The following is an 18,697-nucleotide window of genomic DNA, read 5'->3' as shown; positions in this document are numbered from 1 at the left end:
TCTCCTTCTCCTTCTCCTTCTCCTTCTCCTTCTCCTTCTCCTTCTCCTCGCATCTCTCCCCTTTCCCTCCCTTACTTTCAGACCTGATGGCTGTGAGCTCTTTTCCCTGGGTTGCTCTTACTGAGGTTTCCCCTGAGCTTCCACACAGCTGTGCCCTGCCAGCCCTCTTCCCTCGATGCTGCTGGTCTGTGACCAGGCACTGAGTTCTTTGGGGAGCCCCATATCCCAGGCATCCGCCCGGCATTTAATCAGCAGCTATAATGAGCGTGGGCTCCACCTCCAGCTGTAGGTCTTGTGCAAGCTGTAGGTCTTGGGCTCTTGTGTCTGAGAGGCAGGGACCCCGCATGCCTTGCTACTGCTTCCCGCACTTCTGCAGTAGCAGCTTTCTGGGAACCCCATGGAGCTGACCGCCAGAAGCGTGTCCTCACTTTCCATGCCCTTCACACCTTCCCCCTCACCACCTCAGACCTCAGCTTCTGCAAAATGACTGGGGATTTGTTTGAATGGGGGTTCTCTTCCTTGTGCTAATCCCTATTACAGCAACTCCATCACCTAAGGACAGGCACTGCACCTGCCCCTCATTTCTGGAGTCAGTGCACACAGCGTGCGGTTGCTGTGACCCGTGGTCCCCGAAGACAGGGGAAGTGGTGTCACACAGGACTGCTGCCATGTTCCCTTGCACTCTCCAAGGTGCTGCCCTGGCCCCTGACCGCAAGGACAGGGTCCCTGGTCCCAGGCCACTGCTTCCTCCTTTTGGGTCCATGTGGGCTGTGGTTTGGGTTGTAGGAGCCATCAGGAGCAGGCCCAAGCAGGAGGGGTGTGCTCATTGAATGTGGCTATGCCAAGAGCTCACCATGACACCCTGCAGATCTGTCTTTCTTCACAGTTACTCTGATCCAGGAAGCTTTTTGTCCCACTGGAGAAGAGCCCATTTTGCCTTTTCACCAAACTCATCAAAACTCTTCTGAGGCCTTTGCAAACCTCACAGAAATGGTTTGTCCCCTCCAAATCCCCTTACTGGATCTCTCACCCTTCAGTTCCTCATCCTCTGACAGCAAACAAGTCAGCAGGTTGGCCAGGCTCTTACCTGAGCAACCCCAGTGGCAGGCCTGGAGTCCCGCACCTGCCTGGTGCGGAGGTGAGCTGAGTGTCTGCTCCAACCCACAAGGCACGACCTGAAGAAGTTCCCTCCATCCCTGTAGGGAACAAGCCTGTTTGGTCCAAACCAGATAATGTGGCCTCCAGCCCTCCCCATCACCCTTGGAGGGGGCTCTCTGTCAGCCCAAGACAGGGTTTGGAACCTAGGTTTGCACAGCCTCAGCCTTGACACCTTGAAAGACAGGAGCACGGCTATTGGAAACTGCTTCGGTGTTTCTTGATGTGCGTAATGATAATGGAGCTGGAGAGTGCATGTGGAGCAAGAAATGGCTCTCTTCTGATGATAAGCTCCTTTGGAAACTTCTAGCTAGATGGGAATTAAACCAAGGAAAGGGCAACCTTGTGACGCAAAGGGTGACCTCATGCAGTGTGATGGAAGGACTCCAACTTCCATCATTCCTTATCACTGCTGGCTGCCTAAGGTTTTGTAAGAATTCGGTACAACATATGGTGCCTGTGGATCTGAGCACGTTACAGCATTCCTTCAGCTCAGAAAATGGTCTCAGAAGGACTGGTTTGTGCCCCTGCCCTGTTTAGAGACTGGCCACATCTTATTCTTGTTGTCCCCTGCTATCCCCAGCTTTGCATTTCCCCAGCAGGTGAGTTGTTCTTGGAGAGGGAATATTGTATTCTTATTCCACAATATGACTTAAAAAATGCTCATATGAAGAGAATGTAATTGTTAGGTAAGCTTCCTGCCTTCTGAATTGGATGTCAGGAGTTAGAAGTGTACAGAGACCTGTTCAAAGAGCCATGCTGAGTGAACTGCAACAGGGCAAGAACAAGCCTTCTTTGCTGTCTTTGTCAAGCCATAGTAACTGGAATCTGGGGGTCACCAGAACAGGATTTAGTCTTTTCTCATTATTTGGTGTCAAACACACCAGTAACAGCGTCAAAATATAAACATTGTTGGGAGCCATTTGCACTTTCCTGAAAGGGAGGGGTCGTGGTTTTAAGAGCTCATCTGGTAGGCAGGTGATGGATGGAAGGGGCGGAAAGTGGTGTGAGCCTCCTAAAGTCAATGACCTGAGCTTTCTGTGGGAGAAAAGGAGACCTGAGCAGAGGAGGTTCATTGGATAGGTGGATCCAAGGGGTTTGGACCCTTTTTTTTTGGGTTGCTCATGCTGAGTGATGGTTGTGTGGCTGTCATGTTGGCTGGTTCTGATCCAAGCGTCTGGTGAAAATGAAAGCTGAGGTTTGGCCATCTCCCTTTTTTCTTTCCCTTTTGCTGTAGACATTGTTCGCAGTGACATTGCCCTGGATAAGCAGAAAGGCTGTAAGATCGCCCAGCATCCTGACATAATGTTGGAGCTACAGAGGGAAAAGGCAGCTCAGATGCACTTGGTTTTGTTAAAGGAGCAGTTTTCAAACACATACAGCAACCTCACACTAACAGGTAAGGCTGCAAGACCAGCTCTGGAGCCAGGAGCTGTGGCTAGTTCTTGCTAACTCACAGGTGTGTTAAAACCCTCGGTGCTTCACCTCGGTACGAATCAGCATCTCGCTGGCTGCCTCCATTTCCTACCAAGATTACTGGGTTCTGGGAGGGAAAGGATCTGCAGGAAATTATGGTGGACTCATAAGGCCTCTGCAGTTGGCACCTCTGCAAACACCCCAGATTTGGTGCCTCTGGACAGAAGGTTTTCCACGGTCTGATCTAAGCAGAATGCCACAGCATGTGAAGCGCTGGAGAAATCTCCCTGCTAACTGTTCGTGTCGGTGGGGCTGCAGCAATTACTAAATTTGGAGTCCTTTAAGCTGCAGCTGATTTTTTTATTTTTTTTTTTCAGAGCATGCACTTTGTGTGAACCCAGTAAATATTAAAGAGCAAATATAAAGGGATAATGGCCCAGACAGAGCTGAGAGGATACTCTTTTTCTGGCAACTGTTTGTATTATCCAGGGAACACAATCTCAAAGGATGGAGGAGACTGCCACATTTTGGATACACATTTAATGGTGCTTGTAAAGGACTGATGTCTTCAGGCAGTGAGTGGGCAGAAGGATGGGATCCCAGCAGCCAGCAGTGTCCTTTCATAGCTGTTCTTATCACTACAGCTGGATGAGCCACAGACGATGAGAAGGAGGAAGAGGCTAATAAATCAAGCACGATCCCCTTCCCCTCTTGCTGGGTCCTTTCCTGTGGAAGGCAGGGAGGCATCCCATTTTTACGGGAAGAAGGGCCCCGCGCTCCGGCCGGGGGGGTGCTGGCAGACCCCGTGGCGGCCCCCGCAGCCGGGCTGGGAGAGGCGAGCGGGTGCTGCGCAGCCTTGCATCCAGCCCCCAGCCCTAAGCCAGCATGGGTCCGTGTCCTCCCCTGTCCCTGTGAGCCCTGGTTCCCCCTGGGGACATCGGCTGTGCCAGCCTCTGCGGGATCCCCCCAGGGGAGGGATGGCTGTACCAGGGCTGGCAGGGGGCTCAGCTCCGGGGGCTGGTGGGCACTGGGGCCAGGAGCATGGCTGAATCGCATCATTCCTGAAAGCCCAGCATTTAAATGGGATCCTCAGAGCCGTTTCTCATTCCCTGTAACGTAATCCACTTGGCTGTTTATTCCCAGTACAACTGCTGGAATCAACATTGTCAGCTTTTCCCCTGACAACTTGCTTACTTTCCACTAAACAAACTTCCCTCGAGAAGAGAAGCTGCTCTCCCCTATCCTCCTTCCCTCACTGCTTCAAAAGCTCTCCGGCATTGCTCACATACTTTACGGAACCTGTGGAGCAGAGGTGCTACCTGGTTATCAGCTCGGCTCTTAGCCTTTCCAAGTGTGTTTACAGGAGAGTTCACAAGGTTTTAGCTCCAACTCTCTAGGAGGGAGAGAGCAATTTCGTTGTAATATTACCCAAAGAACTATTTTAATGTCCTTTAACTCCCTTTGAATGTGAGCAGAGCAACTTCATAATTGTTATGAAGTTTAATCTTTTATTTCATAGACATAGTCTGAGAACATGGACTCTAGACAGCTAAGCATAATATTTAACTGGAACTCTACTAACTTGTGTAAATATTTCCCTTCTCCGTGATGGATCTGGTGTTTGGGGTGGGCAGAGGGGGTTGTACATCTGTGCAGAAGGGCATTCCTTACCTTCAAAATTCAATCAGCCAGAGTTTGCTTAAGGACTTCTTTTTGTCCTGCACAACGTGTTTGTATGGTGCCGGAGGGAGTCCCCAGGTCGGCAGCAAGGAACACGAGGAGAGGTTCGGGAGCGAGGACCCAGACCTGGTTTGGGGAGGGATGTTGAAGGGGATAAGTGAGCAGGGATGGAGTGTCTGGGGGATCCCTGAAGACGAGGTTTCTCCCCTGGAGGGCTGTATCCAGGAGTCACTTGGTGTCATACAGTGCATGCACTGTGGACAACACTCAGCACCCAGTGTCTAACCCAGAGCAAAGGAATATTCAGCACCAAGCCTCTGTGTAAATGGGGCTCCTGCTACAGCTAGTTCCTGCCGTGCTTCAGTTATACCAAAGGAATGCAAATGGAGTGCTGTGCCCAAAGTCTTGTGAGAATACTCACTCCCATACTGCAAGCGTGGGCAAGTGGTATTGGCATCACACTTCCACGCAGTATCCCAATGTCTTTAAGAATGAAAGACGTTAGAATGCAAGGAGCATGATTCTGCAGTCCCCAAGGTGCTGATGTAAACCAGGGGCTCTTCCAAATACAGTCACCAGTCGCACATAGTCCCCAGCAGGCTCCCTGTCCCAGCCACCAGGCAGGGTTGTGTCCTTGCACCAGGAGTTGAGCTGCTCCCAGCAGCAGGTACCTCCAAGGTAAGAGGCTGTCTTAAAATGAAATTTGCTTTTTATGCTAAGACACAACTGAGACTGAGTGAAACCAGGCAGTCTTTCTGGCTCTTGTTCTTCCAGGAACACATGTTGGACTCTGGCTTAGGCCACTTCAATTTCTCTGGACAAGTATGAGCTTTCCTCTGCTCCTGTCTGCAGGTTTTCTCTTGCATCTTGCATTTGTTTGCAGTACGTGATCTCTCCAGGCTTACCGAGCCTGCCTGCCTGAGATGAGTGATAGTCTTTGATCTGTGGCAGTGCTATTTAAATGCTGTATAACATTTTGAGGCTTATTAATCTTTGCTGCCTCCCCGTGCTGCTCAGAGATAGGTATCTCGTTTCACACGTCAGCATCTCCTGTGCTGCCGGGCCAGCCCCTGGTGGAGCAGGGAGGGTGCACAGAGTTGCCTGCCCTCTGGAAACCGCTGCTTGCAGCTCAGCCCTTCCCTACAAGCACCCCTCTGCTTCTGCCCAGCCGAGCTAACTGGAGCAGGAGGTGTTTCTTTTATAGCCCATATCAGCAGGAGTGGAAGTTGCAAGAGTCACAGCAGGCTCCCTTGCTTTGCAGCCCTCAGGAGAAATGTCCAGGTCACAGTGAGGGGATTTTGGAGCCCTGGTGACTGCACAGCATTGGGCTGCCAGTGAGGTGTGAGGAACTGCCCCAGGGCAGGGAGACTCCGTGTGCAGGTCTTAGTGGTGATCCTGGGGGGAGAGTGGGGCAGTAGCAGGCAGAGCTTTGACAGATTAAGTCTGAAACCCTCCATCTGTGGTGCCAGTTTGTGCTGGGCTAGCGTCCTGCATTTGTGCTTTGAAGGACTGGATACCTGCACTGTCTGCACCACACAGAGTGATTTCTGCACTGCTATTATGTAAAGCCTGTTAAGCCTAATGGAAGAGGGAATTGCACAGGAGGTCAACAGACATATGTGAGAAACTGTCCCCTCCTGTATTTGCATGAAGTGTTAAGTGTAACCGAGCTTCCCAAGATACAGGGATGAACCATAAATAGTACGTTTGCCTTCAGGAGTTCCCATCCCGAGGAAACAAAATAGTGCCCCCCTCCTCATTCTGAACAGCAGAAAAGCGACTCCTCTTTCTGCTCTGCCTTCTGGTCGAAGCTGCAAAGCAGATTACGTCCCAGGAGACTGGTGCTGACAGCTCTCCAGCCTGCCCTACCACCCCACATCTGCATCAGGATGACAGCAAAACAACGCTGGGTGTGCGGTGGGAGCCCCCCACCCTGCCACATGGTGTGACACAGCCCCTAAAGGCAGGGAGCAGGAGAGGAGACCCTCCCCAAGGTACACAGAGCTCCTGGCCCACCACATGTGTTCCCACGCTACTGAGGGCTCTTGCTGAGCCTCTTCCAGCCCCACCAAGATAAATATACCATATTTTATACCATTAGTATGTCTTTATTGTCTCTGTGATGATGGTGAGAGCTCTGCTTGCTGCGGCAGGGAATCGCATGGCTCAGGTCATGCACCTGTGACTTTTGTGTTTCCTGCACGTGTGGGCCTCCCCTGGTGGCCGGCAGCTCTGTGATTCCTGCTGAGGGACGTTGCTTTGGGAGATGGGGGTCCCGGAGCAGGAGGTGTCGGCAGGGTCCAGAGCCCTCCTGTGGGGTGCTGGGGGGGCTCTGGGGGCTGACATTGCAAGGGGCTGTGCAGGGAGTGGGTGAAGGTGTTGTAGGTGCCTGTGCTGCCAGACAGAAAGGCTGCTCAGGTTTTTTTTGGTACAGTTTCTTCAGACATAGTTTTATCTCAGTCTATAGCCAGCTTCCATGGAGGACACCCTGTGGGGCTGGAGGGGGGGGGGGGGTTGTGAGACTGGACCCAGGAGGGTCTCTGGCCTCCTTGCAGAGGTAAGTGCAGCTTTCTTTCCTTTTTGAAACCTTATTTTGGATCAGCCTGAACATGATGTGGTCCGTACAGCAGCACTGAGTATCGATGCTGTTTTACAGGGTGCTGTGGCAGGGTGGTTGGTGCTGGGCTTGCTCCCCCTCTCCCTCTTTCTGAGGCTTGGTAACGGGCTGGCTATTGACTTCAGATAAAGCTGCCTGCCCTCCTCTCCATCACAGACCATTTTGTTGTACACATTATCCACAGCATCATATAAAATACATCTGAAAAGTACCTCAAGAGGGCATCTTCTAGCCTTTTCCATGACAAACCAGCTATACCTGGGCTCTGCTCGGGGAAAGGTGTATAAGGAGAGGCAATGTTATTTATCTGACCAGCTGATACTGTTGGTAAGCAGACAGACTTCTGGGGGCTCAAAACATTTATCAGAGCTGACACAGGAAAGCAACATTCAAAGCTAAATATACATGGAAAACATTTTTCTTGAGTTCATCGCATTAATTAACACAACTGAGGTACTGGTGGAGGAGTCATGCCAGCAAAAGGGAGGCAATGACATTGTTAGCTCTGATGGGGGAGAGAGAGGGAGAATATAATTGCCTTGAGACAGAAGGATTTTCCAGGAGGAAGGGTCAGGAAAACTGTAATGTGTCATAAAAGTGGTATCTGTACTGGGGCTGTAGAGAGTGACTGGCAGAGTCCCTTTTGAAGATGGCTTGCAGGTGTCTTCTGAGATGACAGCATCAGAGCTGAGGGGGTGGTGCTGGCAAGCACACCACGAAAAACATTCTCTTGTAACCAAGTGGGTTTGTGCCTTTATCAGCTGTTTATATGAGCTCATTCTGAAGTGAAGTGGCTGTTTGTTTTTGCTACACAGCTTTCCGAGGGCATTTGGTGCATGGCTGAAATATATTGTGATCCTGGGTGTGTGTGTGAAGCCAGCAGGCTGCAGGGCACCAGCATTGCGCTGGTTTCTGCGACATCCTCGTTAACAGACTTAACCGATGTGGTTTTTATTCTTAAACCTCCTGCAACTGAGAGTCCATGCCCTGCTTCAGCAGTCAGCTCTAGGATGTAATTATTTATATCATTGTGCGGTTGAGGTTTCTAAAATCTCTTGCTTCGCTTTAGGCGCCTTACACCATGTCCTCTCCCTGTGGACAAGGAGAGCCGTTTACAGTGCTCCTTTCCTCCTTGCAGAAATCTCTTGCATATTTGAGGCTTGTTATCATGTTTCCCCTAAGACTTTTGTTCTGTACGCTGAACGACTGCCTTTCTTTTGCTCTTTCCTCATGGCCATGTTATTTTCAATTTGAATGACACATGCGTGGCTGATTCTGCCTCTTGAGGTCCCTTTCAGCGCTCTTTAATTTTTTTGTGGTTCTTGTTTTCTTGGTGTCCCTTAGGCTCTCTCCACTTGGTCTGGGATTTTTTTTGAAGTGTCTTGCCTTGAAATGAGCCATGTTGTGCCAAGGTCTTTCTTGACTGAGAAGAGCCGCAGGATTATTTCACGTCTTCTGCGTGACACTCCTGTCTGTGCACCCCTGTACAATCGTGGATTTTATTGGCATGGTACTGCTTGCTCATGTCTGCATTTTTGTGTACAGTTTCCCAGCCAGTTGTGTGTTCCCCGTATGGAATTTCATCTAGACTCTATTTTCCTAATTTGCTAATTAAAACATTATACAGAACTGAACTTAAAGTCTCGCTAAAGTAAAGGTATATAACATCTGTTGCCTCTATCTCACATATGAGACCCCTTTTCTGTGTCAAAGAGAAAGCAGGTTGGCTTCACATGGCATGGCTATTACTTCCAGCCCTTTTTTGCAGATGGGTTGTTTGATGATTTGTTCCAAAATTTTTTCCAGGAATTGAAGTTATGTTGACTGGCCTGTGATTTCCTTGATTTTTCAACCTGTTGAACATAGCCACTTATATATGCCCTTTTGCAGTGTTCTGAAACCTCATTTGTCTTCCAGAAATTCCCAAAGATAGTTGCTGACGGACCTCAGGCCCATTTAGAAACATCACATTTAAGTAATCTTTCTTCTGTTCATTCCCTATTATAGCTTACAGTTGAACTGTGCTGCTTTTAGTTGCGTTAACTGTGTGGTCTGTTATCATTTTGCATGAAGTCTGAACCAACAAAAGCACTGAAACATTTCAGCTTTGTCTCCGTGCACAGCTCTGCAAGTTGCTGGCTATTGTGAAATACCTTTCTTGTGTCCCAATTTATACCTCTCTGCTTCCTGAGACAGCTGCAAGCCAACCCCCTGGGACCACTGCCTTCTCTTACCCTAATTAGTGGTTTTACAACTCATTGTGTGCTGACGGCGTGTGTGTGTGAGAGAGGTCAGGAAGGTGAATCTCTTTTTCAGGTGACACTCTCTAGTCTGTTAAACAACACTTTGGCTTTCTCATTATCTGTTTTGGTTATTTCTTTTGTAGCTGTGGGGAATGTGACTTCTTACAGCATATTTAGCATTTATTAAATTCGATTTACCATCCTATTTAACAAGCCTCATAAGAGAAAATATTTTATAAATTGTGTATCTTATAATGTAACTATAATTGTTGATTTTAATATGTAATGTAATTACCAGAACCAGCTTTTTCTGGGTGCTGTGTGGAGAATAAAGAAAACACATAAACCTAACAGAAAACAGATTTCTGTGTGAGGGGGGGAGGGCTGACACGCACTAACAGCTTCAGGAGGGCTTGTGGCGTGTTCAGTGGCATAAAACCATCTATTAACCTTTTCTCCCGGCTCAGGAGGTGATGAACTCTTTGGTCTGTCTCTTCCCACTAATGTAGTTATCAAATGTCTCCTCGTTACCATTCATGATCCTTGCTGTGAGCAGTTTCGTTTGAATGCTTGGCTCTTTTGCTTTGTCCCTCTTCCCTTGTGTCCTCCCTTTGTACTCTCCCTTACCACTCTGTTGTAGCTTCCACTTCTCCTTCATGTGCCGCTGGTCATTGAGGGGTTCTGATTTGTTCTCATCATACCCACCTTCCCCTCCTGAACTTGCATTTGTTGCCTTATCTGGCTGCATGTTTGCAGAATACCATCTTCCCTGAGCTCCCTTTTCCTTCTCTGTGCAATCCTGCTTGCCAGTCCTCGGGGCGAGCTGCAGCTCAGCTCACAACAGGCTGCTTTTATTCTTACTCTCTCTCCGTTCCTAACGAGTGCGAACACCCTCATTTGTGATCCCTTCCCCACATTGCTTTCTGCCTTCGTACTTTTGCTGGCTCTTTGTTGATCAGAAGCAAATCTTGAGGAGCCTCCTTTCCAGTGCCGTTCCTGTCTCCTCTCTCAATTTTTTCCTCGGTGCATTCCAGGAACTTGATGCAAGACTGTGTCTGATGTCTTCCTTTCCCAGCAAATGTGTGGGCAGTTAAAGGTCCCTAATTACCAGCGGGTTCTGTATTTCAGATGCTCCCAATAAGCCCGTGCTTCTGATCTCCCTGATCTTGTAGCCTGAAGCAGACCCCCAGTGTGCCAGTGTCTGGGCTCCTTCCACTCTTATGTTACACAGAGTTTTTATACCTGCCCTCTGCGTGACTGAATTTCACCCCTGCTCTTTCTGCCGGGCCCCAGGATCATCCAGGTCTTCTCATGGGATGTTTCTTGCTCCCTGCACTGCTGATGGCATCCCTCTCTGCCAGCCCTGGGCCCAGCTTTGGCTTCCAGCCTCAGGATCCTGGGATCTTGCTTTGCCTCTCACTGCCCCGTGCAGCGCCTACGTGCAGCACTCAGGGCACTCCTTCGCTTTTCTTTCTTCATAAGCAGAACGGATTTGGCTCCTCAAGCTCCACTTTGCAAAACTCCAGTTGTAGCTCCTCCTTTGTCTTGTGGCCTTGCAGGACAGACTTTTCCATCCTGTCGATACGAGCTCTATATTGTTTTCCCGTACGTGTATTATCTTGCACTTGGCTGCATTAAAGCACGCCTTGTTGGACCGTGGCCACGCAGCCATACAAATCGGATCACGGGGTGAACGCGGTCTGTTTTGTTCGTTATTTACTAACCTGCTTGGGCTATCTGCACGCTGCCTCCAAGGATTTTATATTTGTCTAAATGATTGATAAAAACACTGAGTCATGTGGGGTCGGAAGCGGGCTATGAATGTTTTTGTCGTGTCAGCCACTTCTCGCCATCTACTTATGCCGAGGTATTCTTATTAATGCAAGTTCTTAAATCAACTTGTAACAGTTAGATGGGACTTCATTATGTACGATGTATGTTGGCTGGCAATTAGCTGAGACATGAATATAATGAATTATCGCTAGATTGTCAAATTAGCTTTTAATTAATTTATCTAGGTCTGATGCCAGGCTGACTGGCGGCAATTCCCCAGGCAATTAGCCTGTCCTGCTAAATACCAGCACAAGGTTTGCACTCTTCTACCCATCTAGAATTACTTGGCATTCCAAGATTTATTAAAAATTAGCGTCAGTGGGTCAGAGCGTACTTAGAGTACGTCCTTAGCGTACTCAGAGGTGCAAATTATCCAGGGCGGATGACTTAACTGTGTTTATCTAAAGCAGATGTTACCTAACACATCTCTCAATTATTAATAAACTGTGAAGTACATCATCTTATTAGTTCATCATCATATATTTTCCTCCAAAACAAAGTGCTTATATTTATATTTTTGTAGCTAAGTCAGTAATTTTATCATGTGGACAGAATAATGGACCTATATCTCTGTTCACGTTTCCATTTATATTTAAATTCCCACTAATAACTCTGCAAGATATGATATTTTTCTTCATGTCTTTAAATACTTTATAAATTTTCTATACTTTGTAATTTCCAATTGGTTGATATTTCTTTAGCTTTATAATTGTAGCTTATTTTGTTTGCTCTTCTAGCTGTCTATACCACTTTTTAAGGATGGGTTTTCATCCAAAATTCCCTGCTTTCTTGGTGCTGGAATATGCTGCTTTTGGCCATCTAAAACACTTACAATTTAAATAGTCTTTTATGCGGTATTTTGTCCCAATCATTTACTTATAGATTTTTTCTCAGCCTGGAGAAGCTGAAGCACCTCGTGAATGTATTTCTGGCTGGCATTATGTTCAGTGTGCCCAGCTTCAGTAGCTCTTCTCCAGTGCCCATTTGGAGCCAAGGCTGCCTATTTGGACAGACTGTGTGTGCCAAGTTCTCTGCAGTTTAAAAAATAAATTTAAAAAATCTAGCAAACTGTGACATAGCAACAAATCGTGCTGCAGTCGGAGGAGTATCACCAGATTCAGCACTCCAGCCACCATCCCAACATATTTTATTCCCGAGAAAAATAACAGGACCAGTATTTATGTGCTGCTTGAAGGCTTTGCAGCTGGGAATCAAGACTGCATGTCCGCGGGGTGGTTGCCTCCTCTGTGGCGTACAGGATGCATCTGACGGCCCTGTGCTCCGTGGCTGGGCTCAGACGTGGAGAAAACAGGAGAAGGGAGAGGCGTGGGGGGTGAGGAGCTGCAGCCAGAGCTGGGCTCCTGCCTGTGCTGCTCGGTGGGGGCACTGCCTGCTGGTGGGAACGCGGTTGGCTTCCCAGGATCTGTTCTCCGGTTGCTCATGCTAACCCCTTTTCCATCTGTCCGCTCATTTATTATTTACTGCTTTCTCTTGCTCTCTTCATTAGTGGCTCCTGGTGCTCCTGGCTCAGGACGGGGGACGTGAGGGATGCAGCGAACACCCTCGTACTGCTGCTCTGCCTGCGCCCCTCGCCGTGGGGACAGGAGCCTGTGGCATGCACTGTTAATCAAATTCTTTAACGTTTTTCCAAGTTGACAAAAAGGGTCAAAATCCTGGAAACAGGAGGTTCTCCAAGTCCCACCCGCAGTCTGTGGTCTGCTTTTTCAGAGGCTCACACTGGGGATGGGTGCGCCAGGGGTGGGAGACAAATGTGGGAGCCTGTGGAAATGTATGCCCTGCATGGCTGAACGTGGTGGGAGAAGAGCGAGGCTGCAAGGTGTTCAAAGGAAACTTTGGATCTCTTTTTACTTCATTAAGTTTTATATTGGGTTGCTGTGCCAAGAGACACAATCGTTGACTTTCTTGAAGAAATGAGAAACTCCATGGATTTAAGTATTTTTTTTTTCTTTTCTGTTGAGAAGGTGGCAAAAGCAGACGTTTTGTAGGAGAAACTGAAACCAATTCAACTATAATTCTATTAACTAATTAGGGTAGCCCTGGAAATGGGGCTGAGACTCGCAGTCCTTTTTTCTTCTCTTTGCTGGGGCACTCCAAGAGTCGGATCACCTGGGGAAAGCATGTTTAAGAAATACCAGATGGTCTCTGCAATGCTCCAGCTGTGGACAATCACTCCCAGCCAGGCAATCTGCCTTGCTGTCGAAGCCCTCTAAAACTGTGCTGCCCATTTGTCATGCTTCTCCAATTGCAGCGCTCTGGATAGCTTCTTTTTTCCCTGTCTGGCTCTTCCTTTCCAGTTTTTATCACCCACCCCCTCCATGAGCTAATGTAGTAACATCCCTTCATTGGCTATAAATCCATTGAAGAGCCATATATAAAATATTACTTTGTTAGGGAAGATTGGGAAACATCTGTTTTTTACCCATAAGAGTCAGTCTCTACTTGTCTCGTATGACGATGTGACTATTTATATATTTGTAAAGTAAAAAGAAAGAGAAAGATGGGAATCCTAGAAACAATTTGAGCGGAGCCTCTAAATGGTGGAAACTGATTCAGCTCTGGGATTTGTTTGGAGGTTAATGGGAAGGAAAAAATAAGGAAGGGGGGACTACACAGTCCAGTAAGTTGTTTAGATGTCTGACAAAGTAATAGTTGTACCAAATGCAGAAGGTCCTTCTGGAAACCTTTTGATGTCGGATAGCTGTTCCTTGTCACTCTCTGGCACGAACACCCACAGCCTCGCTGGGTGGGTAACCCTTTTTATGTTGTCCGTGCAGAACAGGAACCTGGGCACGGTGGGTGACAGTCCTTAGGTCAACAGGAGGCTGTAACCACAGGTGTTTGTGTATAGCAGTGAAAGTGGAAATTGTACCTCCAGAGGCTTTGCGTTCAGGTGGGTACAGGGGGTAGATGCCCTTTGCCTGGCCTGCTTGGCACTAGTACCTGGCACAGCAGCCTGATTTTGTGCACATATTTGGGATAGTCCGTGGTTATATATATATATATATATATATTATATATATATTATTTTTTTGGTTGGTCCTGTATGGTGCCAGGAGTCAGACTCAGTGATCCTTGAGGGCCCCTTCCAAGCTGGTATGTTCTGTGGTTTGACTTGTGTGTCATGATTCTACATGCGTGGCACTTAACTGATGATGTCTCCATCCCCCTTGCCAAGTGTCTGTTGTCTTCTTTGCCAAGGGGCCTGTGCCACAGCTGTTTCTGTGCCCCGTGAGGCTGACATACATGAACCCAGTGCCGGAGCTCCTAGTGATGGCTGATCTTCCACACTGCTCTCCTCCCTTCCTGGCTGGGTTCGGTGCCCTCAGCTTTACCCTTGCTGCACAAACATGAGATCCCATGCTCAGGTGTCTCATCCTTAGTGTTACAGGTTGCCTTATTGATTTGGACCCAGCTTGCTTCTCTAGGGTGGCAATGTCCCACAGAGGACATCCTCCCCATCCTACCCACCAGCCCTGCACAGCCCACATAACCTCCACAATGGACAGCTGCCTGCTCTCCCCAGCCTGTCCAAAACCCAACTCCATGTTCGTCTCCCCCATTTAGCCCTCTCCTGCCTTTGCCACAGGGCAACATCTTCCCCGTGGCCCCATAACCTGCTCCTCCTTTCCCTGCACAGCAGCTGCTGTGCCGCCGAGGCTCAGCTGGGTCTGATGGCTATCTGCCTTTGTCATAACCTCACGGCCCCTCTGATGGACTCTTATGGCTTTTCCTTTTTCATCCTCCCTGTTGTGCTCCCTACCATCATGCTGTGCAGCCTCTCTCGCTAATCAGTCCTTGGGCCCTCTTCTCCCTGCCTGGTCGGTGTCAGGCTCTGATCCAGCCCTGGGCACTGGTGGAAACCCCACATGACACCACCTCCAGCTGGTGCGGCTCCCTGCTAAAGCTAGTGATGAGTATAAGGCTATTTTAAATGGTAAGATATTAAATAGACATCACTGCTCTAACACCTGCTGTATCTCTGTGCTCTTGGTGCCAAAGCCTTCAATTATGTCACATTTTGTGTCAAGGGACTGGTGGAAAACCTGCTGCCTGGCTCTTACATGCTCCTGTTGTTAGCAAGCTCTGAGTCTGGGAGTGGTATCTGAGTTTCACATGTCCCTGTGCTTTGATGCTGGATGTAAATTGGGTCTTTACAGGATCAAAGGGTACAGGCTGTGTTTGTGAGGTGGAAGTGGTTAATGAAAAATGAGTTGGAGATCTCATGTTGATAATGAAAAAGGAGATGCTGCAAATAGCAGGGTGGGCACAGGCAGCAGTGGCTGGGAGGACAGGCTTTGTTCCTCCCTGCACCCCTGGAAGAGTCAATGGGAAGCTTTAACATTGGAGGTGGCATTGGTGAGGCAGTGCTGGGCATTGAGTCCAGTTCTCCTGTCCATTTTATGGAAGAAAAGATGCTGTTGAGTTACAAAATATTCAGAAAAGAGCAATAAATGTGACCAAATCCTAGAAATATGGAGTTGCCAACAAGGTTCTAGTGAGATTCATCTACTTATTTTGTCCAAGGGAAAATTAAAAAGTAACTTGATCATAGCATACAAGTACCGACAAGGGGAAGAAAGAGCTCAGAGCAAAGAGCTTGAAGTGTTAGCAAGGAAAGGCACAAAGAGAACCTATGATTTAAAGCCTAGTGCAGGACAACCCTGGGCTAATAATGTGCAGATTTATAATGCTGAGAATAAACGTTGGAACACTTCTACCTAGGTATGAGGTGAATTAGCAATCAGTCAGCCTTAAATCAAGGCTCTTGCTGAAACTGTTTCAGACAGAAGTTATGGATTTGGTGTGGTAATTATTAGGTTAGGTCCTCTAGCCCCTATCAAACAGGAAGCAAAAAGATGTTATATTAATGGCCCTTTCCATCCTTATAATCCAAATAAATGTGTAACGTGAGTGTGCCCATTAGAGAAGAGCTGATCACAGTGATGTGATGCTCCCTGAAACCCAGCTGAATTAATTAGCCTTTGCTAGTAAATTGGCCAAATGGGCCCTTCACCCTGTAGGGAGAGATGCTGAGGTTGGACTATGGTTTTTGTCCTGGCTGAGCAAGGATGCAAGTTCAGCCCCTGCCTAGGCCAGAACCTGTCTGGCCTTGGCATCATGTGCACTACAAGAAATACCAAGTGTATGTCTGGGCTGTTTGGGCAGAGTTGGCTGAATTTAGGCAAGCTGAGCTGCTCACTGTTGCCATAATGCCCCCCAGAGATGAGCTGATGGGCTGACCAGGACAGTGGGGTAGTAGTCATTCTGCCATCAGGTCCTTCCCCAGGCAAAGATCCAGATCCCAAACAGCTGAAATGCAAGAGATTCCCCAGGAGGGGCCTGTGTTTGATACAGTAGTCTTTATTTTCCTGCTTTATTTTAAAGGTTTTTCATTCCCTATAAAAAAAAAAAAAAAAAAAAAAAAAAAAAAGATTTAGCAGATATTTCATTGAAAAAGTGTAGTAGAGCTACTTCTGATCTTTGGTGTCCAAAAGTTCATTTATGATCTTGCTATATATAAATTCCCAGATCTAGGGTTTTGACACAGAAATAGTCTTCATTTGATAGAATGCTACAAATTCAAGTTTCAGAAATTATCCTCTTGAGCCATCTCCGTGGTGTTTGGCACCAAGACAAGTCATTAGTCAATCCTGAAATAGTCATCAAGCAGAGAAACAGCTTATTTTATATACTGTTTCTTAGAGAGTTAAATATTTCCACATATTCAAGCTCTGATTGGAGTCTTGGATCCTTTCCAAATGTTCAACCTGTAAAGATATTTGAGAACCCCAGGACTTCGACTCTTTCCAAAAAATGATAGATTTCACTTGAATTTTCACAAATGGAAAACCACAACTCCCCATAGCTGCAAAGAAGCAGCTGTCATACCAGGTATGGAGTATGAGAAAACACTTTCTAAAAGCTTCAGGGACTTCCCATTATCTGGAAGTTTTTAGTGCTCTTAAAATTTGTGAAGAAAATAGTGTTTTTCTTCAGGCACAGCGTTGCCTCAGATAATCGGCTGCACCTGTTTGGAAGCAGCGCTTTGCGTTGTTCCTTATGTAGGCTGTTGCACGTGTTTTTGTTAATTTTTCCTAGAAACCCAAGTGTCAACAAATCAGAGCCCGCGCAAAATCACTAATTGGTGTTTCTGAAGCACTTTGCAATTGGAAGTCTGATGTCTGTAGCAACTGAAGCAGCTTCAGAGTTTCACAGCTGAAACCCTGGGGTGTGGGGATACAGGCAAAAAAAAAATATAAAAAAAAAATAAAAAAATAAAAATCAATAGATCCAGATAAACAGCTCTAAACCTAGTGCTGCTTTTGTTATTGCTGCCATTCTTTTTTGTTTGTTTGTTTGCTTGGTTGTTTTTTTGTTTGTTTGTTTTTAAAATCTCAATTCAGAAACTTGGAAAGATTTGGGTAATAGTGGGCTTCCTACAGGAAGGGTAAATGTTGGGGGAAATTCAGCACAGATATGCTGGATGAAAGTTGGGAAAGGAGGGGTTAAGTCATGATGACGTAAATCTTTGTTCTGCATTTAAAATAATAGTGCTAGGGTAATTCTGGTGTTGGGGCTTCTGCTTTTATTGGCTGATAGGTTGCCAAAATGTGTGGTGTTCTTAATTGGTAAATGATTCCTATTTATAGGACAGGTGTCTTCTGAAGTCCTGAGTTCAGTCTGTTTTGTAATCCCAGATCCTGTTTCTGATCTGTTTAATAATGTGTGACAGAAGACGACAGGAACCTTACAGACTGAATCGGGCTGTTTTTAATTTAGCTCTGCCCGGCAGAGAGGACCGCTTGCTGCAAAGGGTGTCTCTTCATAAGGGGCTCATCCTTCTAAAATTCATTTTTGGACTTTTTTCATCTTGAAACATGCTGTTGTTTGGCTCATTTTCGTGCAGCCCAAACACTGCTGAGTGTGCCAGCCGACTTGTGCACTGACTCGAGAGGAAAATGCTTTCTACATATATTATTTTTTGCACATCTTTTCTAATGTTCATGGGAAAAACAGTGCAATTACTTTAATCGGAGAGTGTCTTTTGCAAACATCAGTAAAATGTGGTCTAAGGGGCTAATGAGGAGCTCTGAGCATGGAGAAGGGTGATCCTTTCATGGGTATGTGGTGGACAACCCTGGGAGCAGGGCTGAGATATGTGCAAATAATCCCTTGTTTCCACCAACATCTACATTAAATAGGTTTAGTCTATGGAGTTTCATCAAACAGGGGTTGGATTAGTTGCAATTAGTTATGTGACTGTCAAAGCGATGGTGGCCTGTGAGGAGCAGCTTGCTGGGGGCTGAACGCTGAGGATGCCGTAGTGCCAGAAAAGGGACTGGGTCTGGGGGAGGGGGCCATGAGAACTGGATGGGAGGTTTGGCTCCTCTTCAAGCTGTTCCTTAGTCTTCTTGGCCAGCTGGTGCGAGATGTTATGTTTGTGCTATTTTTGGAAGTCCCTGGGGAGCTGGGAGTAACTCCGTGCCTCCTGTTCCTCTGTGCAGGAACAGGAGGGCAGTCCAGGAGCAGCACGAACCTTTGCCTTCATCCCCCTGTTGTTGCAGGGTTTGGCCCCAGGTGGTACAAGCACTGGTCCTTTCTCAGATAGGAGGTGCAAGGGGAGGGATGCAGGCTTCTGTGCCCATCTGTGGTGCCCCTGGCTTCCTCCACCACCTCCATCTCCTGGCATACTTTGGTTTTCATCCAGCCATCTCTCCAAGTTTCCCCAGAT

General features: G+C 47.4%; 1 protein-coding gene across 4 annotated transcripts in view; it reads left to right on the top strand.

Moving 5' to 3' along the window:
• The window catches only part of HPSE2 (heparanase 2 (inactive)), a 108,727-nt gene that overhangs the window by 22,027 nt on the left and 68,003 nt on the right, over positions 1–18,697 (top strand). For 3 of the 4 annotated variants that reach the window (XM_035311807.1, XM_035311808.1, XM_035311805.1), the window contains one exon: positions 2,393–2,554. The exons of the other annotated variant lie outside the window; for it this stretch is intronic. In XM_035311807.1, the coding sequence (XP_035167698.1) occupies positions 2,393–2,554 (162 nt within the window). The remainder of the gene's footprint in view (positions 1–2,392; positions 2,555–18,697) is intronic. 4 annotated transcript variants of the gene reach the window in all.

Source organism: Oxyura jamaicensis, assembly GCF_011077185.1.
Source record: "Oxyura jamaicensis isolate SHBP4307 breed ruddy duck chromosome 6 unlocalized genomic scaffold, BPBGC_Ojam_1.0 oxy6_random_OJ55, whole genome shotgun sequence".
In the NCBI taxonomy this organism is placed as follows: domain Eukaryota; kingdom Metazoa; phylum Chordata; class Aves; order Anseriformes; family Anatidae; genus Oxyura; species Oxyura jamaicensis.
The sequence above is the reverse complement of the archived record's forward strand: the minus strand, read 5'-3'. Positions and strand labels throughout refer to the sequence as shown.